The following is an 8,887-nucleotide window of genomic DNA, read 5'->3' as shown; positions in this document are numbered from 1 at the left end:
CTGGACAGACATCAAGCGAGCAGCCACACATTCTAAGCTGTCACCGGCGGCGAGTTCGCTCCCGCGGGCCACAAGCAGTGGCGTCGCCTCAGGAGGGGCACATGCTCGGAGTGGGATATTCGACGTACCGGCGACAGTGAAGCCCTGTGCCTTTTTCAAACCCCCCATCGAGTCAGAACTAACGAAGGAGAAATCCGTCTTTCAGCAGCAGCCGGAGAACTGGAACCATACTCATGCCCGGGGACCGTAGCCTGCCCTTTCCAAGCCTTTTCCGGGGTTAAGAGTTCACTGCCGAGCCAGCGTGCCTGGGAAATCTCTGCTCTCCACTGTGGTTTACCCTTCGCCAACTGTGCCTGTTGGTGACAGGTGCCCACACTGTTCAGCCACATCGAGTGAGGAATGTTACGTCTCTCCGTCCTCCCGCGTGTAGGGCTGTCAGCCCGCCAAGAGTCCGGTGCAGCCTCGAGTGTGTTTCGGCTGGAGTTACTTCTTAGAATGTCTCTTCAGCTGGCTCGGACGATCTTGCGGAAAAGCTGCCTCTCAGCGGGTATGTGTCACCCCAATCTACAGTCAGCCGAGGCGAAAGACAGGCCACCCCGCATTCGAACCGACGAGACAGCCAGAGCCGAGCCAGAGTTCGTGTTGTCTTCGCTTAAGTTCTCCTAGGCAATACTATACTACACTGAAAATTCTCTGTGCGCCGTACACCTCGCGCACTTCAGGTCGCTGGCATGTGCCCTTCTTTTTCCCTCACTTCTCGAACTGAACGAAGTGTAGGGGTTAGTATGCTGGGCCAGGGTTCTTCGCAGTCTCCTGGGAAAAAAAAGAGGCTTATCCGTAAGGAAGTGGCGCGCTGACTACGTGCGAGTGTGTGAGAATTTCTAGCCCAGCCGGGGACCCGGGCCCCAGATCCTGCTGTCGTCTTCCAGTATCGGAAATAGGGAAAACTGTCTTGAGTAGCAACCAGGCGGCTTACGTTTGCTCCACGTGCCACGGTGCGTTGAAGAGAGGGCACCCCAAGAACGCGCAACGGCACTGCGGCCTTATCTGCAGGCGCGGATCCGTCGCCTACTTTGTTCTCGGTGACCCAGGCTGATCGGAGCGCTCACGCCCTGCGACTTTTCCTGCCGTCTCGGACGCTATCTGCATCAGGGAGTACTCGTGGCTCTTAACGGCCAGTTGGGCGATTTTTTCTAGAAACACGTGACGAAATTTTCGGAGAAGGGCATCGATTGCAGTTCCTACGGGACTGAACCGGCTGTCGGAATGAGCAGTTTTTTCGTGAGGCTTAGTGACATAGGTCGCGCTGGCCGGGTCACTCTGGTCGTGTGCCCGATTTGCCGAGCAGCGCCCCTTTCTCACCCGGGGTGTCCTGTCAGTTCTCAACCCGGATACCAGCACCTCCATCTCCACTCTTGTTTTGTTTTTTCTCGGTAGCTTCCTGCGCATCTGCGGCTTCTGCACTGTTGTCTCAAACTGACATTTGCGAAGAGGCGCCGAGGCCTCATCTCGTGTGCGTACGTCCCCGTGCTTCCCGAAGTGGACAGGCCCGGGTGCAAGAAGCCTCTTCCGCGCCTTTTCTCCTCCTCACCATCGGTGTTTCCTCATCTCATAGTCCCTTCAGGGTTTATATTTGACTAGGTTACTCCTTGACTTGTTCTCACCGCAACTGCTGCCAGGTCGCAAGGTCAAAGTTGAAGGGAGTGTTCAGCTTGGTACGGGTCACAGCAGAGGACGCATTCTTCTATGACTGCACCCCGAAGAAGCACTCTCGAGCAGTTGCCCAGTGCAGGAGACCCGAGGACAGGCTGAATACTGTCCCTCTTTCAAGGGCTTTCGACACTCCAGGCAACACTGAACCAGCATGATAAAAGTCACTGCACGATCCTTGTCTTCTCACACTTTAAAGAGACGCGGCGCGGATCATCGTACCTTGTCTCCTGTTACACCTGACGCGGATAGCAAGTCGAGTCAACTCCAGGCCCCGAGTTACTCGCGGAGCGGAAGAGCCCCAGCCAGGTCGCAACCTGCTGGTGGTTTACAAGGAGGTCGGTGTGGTTCATGCCTGGCTTTCCTCACGCGTCGGAAAGATTCTCGCGCCCACGACCCTACCCGTACAAGAGAAAAGCATGATACCTGCGCTCCAGGCAACCCCTCGAAACCTCAGACCGAGAGCCTCGACAACAAGCCCTCGTGCCAGCGGGAACTGCAGGATGATTCCTTACACGATGAGACGCGACCCCAAACCACGGAAGAACTTCCAGCTGTTGAGGAAGGGGTTTCCGTACCCACAAAGAAAGTCCGTCACGTTGTCCTCTTAGGCGGCTTGACGTAGTTTGCTCCCTCCTTCACTGTCGTCCAGAGTAGTAGCTGCACTCTTTTCAACACATGTCAGCTTTTATTCTGTTTGCCGTTGTCCCAATTTTTGAGAGCAACAGCTGTACTCCGTATCTGCTGCCTGATCGAGCGACTGCCTTTCGGATTCACTACGGTGCATACTTGCCAGCTTCAAAATGACCAGAACTCCAGTGCTCAGTATGACGGTGTGTAGGGCAACGACTATTCATGATGAACTCATCCACGTCCGTACTTTTCTGTGCGTGTTTACGAGTTCCCCCTTCTTGCAGAGCTATGCCAGGTGATCTGAAACCTGAAGAGCAACGATCTAATACATATGTGGAATAGAGGCACTCGCCAAATGACAGATTTCTTAAGCTTCTTCAGTTCAGAGACACAGGAGAGATGTAAATAACGCCAGGGAAGCACACGTGTACCCTTCACAAACTTTCTGAATGTGCTTCAAGAGCTGAGACATGAAAAACTGCGTGCTGATAAGCTGCGTCGAAAGAGAACAAATATTTCCTGCTGTCTTTCTGTCTTTCTTGTAGGGCGCGTCGAGGCGTCCCTCTTCGAAAGAAAGGAGGATTCTTCATGGTCAGAAAGTCCGAGCGCTTTCTACAGAAGGCACGCATTGCCCGTCGCCTGATGAAGAAACTCATTCTGTCGAGGCTCCAACACCTCCTTTCACATCGGATGTGTCCCTAGAGACACTGAACAAGAAGTCATGCACCTCTTCCCCATGCGGTGATTCTCTTAGAGTCGTCTCACGTCAAAGCTGGTCTATCAGCTCTCCGTCATGCCAGTTGTCCACCTCACTGGACAACCGTCAGAAAGATGGCTCCTATTCTTCATCCCCTCTCTGTGGGTCAAACCCATTAAGATGGGGGGGAAAAACAACGTGGAGACGTACCCCTCATAGATCTTCGTCCTCCGGAAGTGGAGAAGGTGAAAATAGCTCTCCTTCGGCTACTGCAGACGCTTCTAGAGTAGAAGACGGTTATCCTGACGAGCAGGAAGATTACTTGAAACTCAACAGGTCTGATATAGGACATATTACAACGGCTGTTCGAGAAAGGAGTGAAGAGTTTCTTTCTCTTCAGCAATCTGAGGATGACAAAATAGGGCAGGTACTCCGGGGGCCAAAGCAGGGGAAGGCGGAAGCGTGTGCAACAGGGCTCACAAAAAGAGAGTCCCCTCTCTCTAGGAAGCCGTCTCCAAGTGTCGTCGTTGGTAAAGAAGAGAACGGGCAGGACCAAGAAAGTGTTCACACCAGAAATGACGAGGCCGCCGCCTCAAATCCTGATGAAGAGAGAAGTGGTTCTGACTGGGAAAGACAAACGAATCGAGAGGATGAGTCGAGAGTTCAGCGCTTGACTACAGATAGCGCGGATGACGCTTCTTCCGTATGCAGTTTTGCTGTTTCGGCTCAGTCCGTCGGCGTCTCCCTAGAAGGTTCCCCCGCATCTCGGCGGTCCTCATCGTCCAGAGGGAGTGCAGTCAGCGGGTGTTCGAGTGTACATCGAGTTTTCTTCCCGGATACCTCAAGATATCATGACCGGAGTGGAGCTCGTGCTGGGCTTCAATCAAGTGAGACACCTGTCAACTCTACAAATAGCTGCTCTCCAAGCACACATGGAGACCGACCATCTCCTCCTTTTTCTTCCTCGTCTTCACGGTTTTCACAAGATCAACGGTCATATCCCGTCTCTCTTGGTGAGAAGAGTCCATTGTCCGGCAGAGCTCCACGACAGTCGTCCTCTCTTACATCTTCTCTGGGTGAGAAAGAGTCTCCACGACGATCGACTGGAGAGGCATCTTCGAGGAGCTGCTCAAGACGCATGCGGCGATCCGATGAAACTCAAAAAGAAGACTTCCCGATCTCAGTAAAGCGCACCCATGTGCTGGAAGGAGAATCTCCTTCCTCGGGGAAGAGCGAAGAGGTGCTTCCACGTGGATCTTCTCCTCAGTTTAAGATGACCGGGGGGGATGACGAGACCCCATCACAGGTCTCAAGGATCACCTTTTGTTCTGCGGAAGGAAAGATTTCCACCTCACCTCGAGACGACACAATAGAAGAGGAGAAAACAAAAGAAGATACAGGGGAAAGTAAAGATAGAAAGTCCGGATACAGTGTAGAAACGACAGCTCGTAAACTACTCTCTCGTTCCGAAGAGACAGGAACACCGAACCCTAAGACAGGAGTGTGTAACGATAGAGATACAGAAAACGATCAGGTTGCGGTTGTAGAATCACACAAGCAGCACGACCTCATTATCACTTGTCGCTCGACCACTGGCATGGGTCGGGGAGAGAGACGTGGGTCTAGAGAGCTTGAGAGAAGTCCTGGTGAACCGGAATCTCATCCAAGCTCGTCACCGACGTCTATTACAAGTCAGGTTTCCGGGCAGTCGAAGTCTCAGTCACCTCACATGATAGAGCGCACCGTCCCGCCTTCAGAGAAAGGAGAAAGCTATAGACGCGGTATACAACAATCATCTCTTCGAAATGCAACACGAGGAGAAGGCCTCCCCCCGTCTTCTCTTGAAAAACCTGATTCATTTGTTTCTCTCTTTGAGAGTCACGCCTATTTCATCTCACGGCCATCGTCAGGTGTGGAAGTTCCGCAGACGGCTGAGTCGCACAAAAGCCCAAGTCCAGTTTCGATTCTCAGCAGGAGCTCTTCGCGAGCGTCCTCCTCTATCCTCTCAAGGGGGACACAGGGAGAAAAAGCCAATACGAGAGTCATAGAGATTAAGACTCCGGGAGCCCCGGGTAGCACAGGAGAACAAGAAGCGGACGAGAAGCACTATTCTTCGGAGAAATCTATACACCCGAAAGACAGTGGGACATTCCTTGCAGAAAAAAAAAGTAACGAAGAACCCAGGCCCCTTCAGGAGAAGGAGACGTTAATCTCTCTAGATCGTGACCTTCCCTCTGATAGCCTGACGGGGAATGTTCCTCAGAGGAACCGAGACACACTGCCGCCCGTGGTAGGCACAGATGATGAGGAGCGAGATTTCCCGGACGAAAGGCCCGCAAGGTGCCGTTCTTCGTCGGAAACTGGTGTACTATATCAACACAGTGATGAACAACCGGCGTGGTGGGATCCGACAGGTTTAACTACGGGAGAGTCTTCCCGTAGGAGCGATGCTGGCTCTGAGAAAAGAGAGAGCGATGTTGCTAATCACAGCCAGGGAAAAAAGACGACTACGGAGGAGCTTACGGCCACCGAGAAAGTACTTGCAACAGTAGGTAAAGGGGTGACCTCTGCATTTGAGAAGGGAGCAGCCTCTCTAGTGGGTTTCATCACTGAGACTCTTCCGACGCTGTCGGCAGAGCCAGATTATTCTAAACTTCCAAGAGCACCATCTCCTGCTCTTTCGTCAACATTCTCTAAAGAAAGCAATGAGCATGAACGATTGTTAGTCCGAGGTGGAGAAGGCGCTACTTCCGGGAGCCAAGGCCAGCTTCCCTCTCTTCGGGGTGGCCGAGGCAGCACGCCACCGGCGACATCCAGAACACCGGCTTTACTTCGGCGGGAGCGTATGTCTTGGGATGCTAACAAGAGTCGAGGGTTTTCTCCTCTACCTTCCGGAGAAGGACTCTCAGGTCTTTTTCGACCGGTGCAGGCTTTTTTCTCAGGCGAAGAGAACAAAGAGAATCAACGAATGAAACCACGACCCGTTCAGTCGGCATATGAGTACCGCAGGAGTCCAGGACCAGAAAAGCAGGGTGACATCAATCGCATGGCCTTTCATAGCAGCGTGGCAAGTAATACTGATAATACTAGGGTAACGGGGACTGGTGCTGAAAGCTTCCCAGGATCGCGATTACCTCCATTGCCGCCTTGGGGAAATGCGTCCTTTCCTTACACGGGGGGAGCAACGCGAACGGACTTCGCGCCGTGCAGACTTCAGGCCAAGCCCCAGTCAGCTGGACCGACAGTAGGAATGATCGACCGGGGAGGTGGAGATGCACGTTTGCGGGTTAGGACTCCTTCCCCGGCGGGACAGGGAATGGTGGGGGTGCCTTCACGTGGCATATCTCCAGCCCAAGTTGTTGTTCCTTCTCGCCGGCAGACAGAGATCTTTGCTATAGCAAAGAACGATGGGGGAGAAGAAAAGTCAGGGGCGGCCAATGGAAGAGCTCCACCAGCCCCTGGATACTTTCAGCCAGGGTTTACTTTCACCTCGCATCAGGAAGGAGAAAGAGAAGGATCTTGCCATGTTCTAGACTCTTCTGTTGATGCAAGAACAATGAAAGGTAGTCCGTGTGCTCCTATACCTCGCCCTTCTACGGTCGGAGAAAACCAACGGGAAGGGAATAGAATCGTGGACCAATCTCCCGTGATTCTGAGGAGAGCCCCGTCCCCGGCTTCAATCTATTCTGGAAACCCCCCCCAGCGGTGTATAGTTTCGCCATCTTCCTCGTCAGCATTGCTTAATGGACATCCAGAGATGCAATACCTAAACAGTTCACACGGTAGTCGGGCGTCTCCAGCTGTGACAGTATGTCCTCAACAGAGGGTCGGTACATCCCCGTCAAATGTATCGTCTACAACTCGCTGGCATGATGCCAGCCCTTCCTCTATTACACCGTATGGACGACCTGGGATGGTTATGGCTGCAAGTCGAAGTGCGGAGTCCCCTTGCCGTAGCACAGCTTCGTCTGTACACTTCACCCCGACGAATACTGGGACCCGAATGAACGCCACGTCTCCTCAGATCGTTGTGACGCGTGGGCCTAGTCCGCGAATTATCGGGGCTGCTTCGCATGCTGGTGTCACACAGAGATTTCACAGTCCTGCTCACCAGATGCAAGCTCCGTCCCCAGCTACGAGACTTATCTCCTATCCCCAAGCAGGTCTTCGCAGAGTATCCGATTCAAATATTTTCCGCCCCCCACTACAGAGTATCGGAAGAGTAGGAGGCGGGTCGCGCGTCCCCCCTGTACCCTTTAATCACCCCATGCCTTCTGGTGCGCAAGGCCTACAGCCGAGCAGACTTCTAAGCAGAAGTCTGAATCATCAAGAGGCATCTAGCCCCACACCAGGATATCTTAACCGGAGCCAAGTACATCCGACAGATTCACTTTGCGAGGGGAACGGCTCTCTGCATACGTCTGGGCCTATGTTGAGAGACAGACTGCCTCGACGACAGGGGGACAGTGGCCGTCACTATGTCGCGGGGTCTATGAGTGTGCCCCAGTCACCTGTGTGCGCAGCGAACACTTACATGTATCCGAAGCCTCCCTCTCCTTACCGAGCACGGTGGCTGAGGGATGAGCTGCTCAGACAGAAGGCAGCCGGACAGCTGAGTAAAGAGAATTTTCCCATGGAGGAGTTGCAGAGCTTAGTGGAGCCATTTGAGATTGTCAACGTGGCTGGTGTGCCTGTATACAAGCTTGATACCGATCTGAAGATCCCTGATACAACAACACTACCGTCAGACTGGGTTCGTCGCAACCATATCGAAGGGAATCAATATATGGACTACCTAGTCGATATAGTGGACGTGGCTACTGAGGTTTATACCCCCGCCGCGACTGCCGAACAAGCTGCCCTCCCTCAGTCAGCAACTGCGTCGTCCTCGGAGCAACGCAGTGCAGTAGCACCCTTCGGGACCGCGTTCAAGCAGACGGCTTCGGCGGGTCAAGATAAAAAGCAGGTGAGTGCATGCCCACCCAAACCAGCTGAGGAAAGCCGAGAGGCGACGGACGAAAAAAGAAGTGCTAGCGAATCCGTTCGCCGAGAAAGAGAGACAGTCGGTATCACCGAACTAGGGTCCAGGCGGGCCGGAGGCCAGGCGCAAGAGCATGCAGGAGAGAAGAATACTTTACTAGATGACAGAAGTCCAACAGTTGGAGCTTGAGGGCATGCACGCGGCCTCCCTGATTTCAGCGGAGAGCGAGAAGAAAGGAACCGGCCAAAACGCTTTCCGGCAACAAAGCACGGTGAAAGTGTGGAGAAGAGACGAGGTAAATCTCAGTGGGGTGTCCGGCATCTCAACTCCACTAACAACAGTACGCACCTCTTGGCGTGTGACGGTGGGACACTGTTAAGTCAGCGTACATGAGAGGCCCTTATTTGATAGCACTCCGATTTCCAGCTTTGAGCAGTCCTACAGGACACAAATGGAGGGACTGGGGGTGACCTCTATGCCGTCTCGTCGTAGTTGTTTCACCACGTGACGCGAAGGAAAGAATGGCTCCAGAAGAATATGGGACACGCCGGCGCTACCGGGGGGCTTTCGTATGAGGAAGGCACGTTCTGACTAGAGTGCAGTGACATTTGAAGGGGGGGTGCACTCCGAAGCAACCCAGCCACTGGTTGGCGCGTGAAAGAGGCATAGGGAAGGCGGGGAGGCTGTCGTGCATGACTTAGGACCACAGCAATCCAAACAAGGGCCTGCTTGAGTGTTTTACAGGGGGAAGTGTTATGTGCTTAAAAAGAGAACGGTCCATGGCAGGCGTAGTTTGCTCGATCTCGAACCGTGAACGCAGTCAATCACCGTGTACAGATCGGTCCGGCCTGAGTGCCGGCTAGTCA

General features: G+C 53.5%; 1 protein-coding gene across 1 annotated transcript; it reads left to right on the top strand.

Moving 5' to 3' along the window:
• Positions 1 to 1,160: 1,160 nt before the first annotated feature.
• CSUI_003070 (uncharacterized protein) lies at positions 1,161 to 8,870 on the top strand. Its single transcript, XM_068063268.1, has 2 exons — positions 1,161 to 2,299; positions 2,889 to 8,870. The coding sequence occupies exons 1-2, from the start codon at positions 1,865 to 1,867 to the stop codon at positions 8,208 to 8,210; spliced, it is 5,757 nt and encodes a 1,918-aa protein (XP_067924754.1). The 5' UTR covers positions 1,161 to 1,864; the 3' UTR covers positions 8,211 to 8,870.
• Positions 8,871 to 8,887: the final 17 nt, after the last annotated feature.

This window comes from Cystoisospora suis (genome assembly GCF_002600585.1).
Source record: "Cystoisospora suis strain Wien I chromosome Unknown contig_1320, whole genome shotgun sequence".
NCBI lineage: Eukaryota > Apicomplexa > Conoidasida > Eucoccidiorida > Sarcocystidae > Cystoisospora > Cystoisospora suis.
This window is presented reverse-complemented; position numbering and strand designations above follow the sequence as displayed.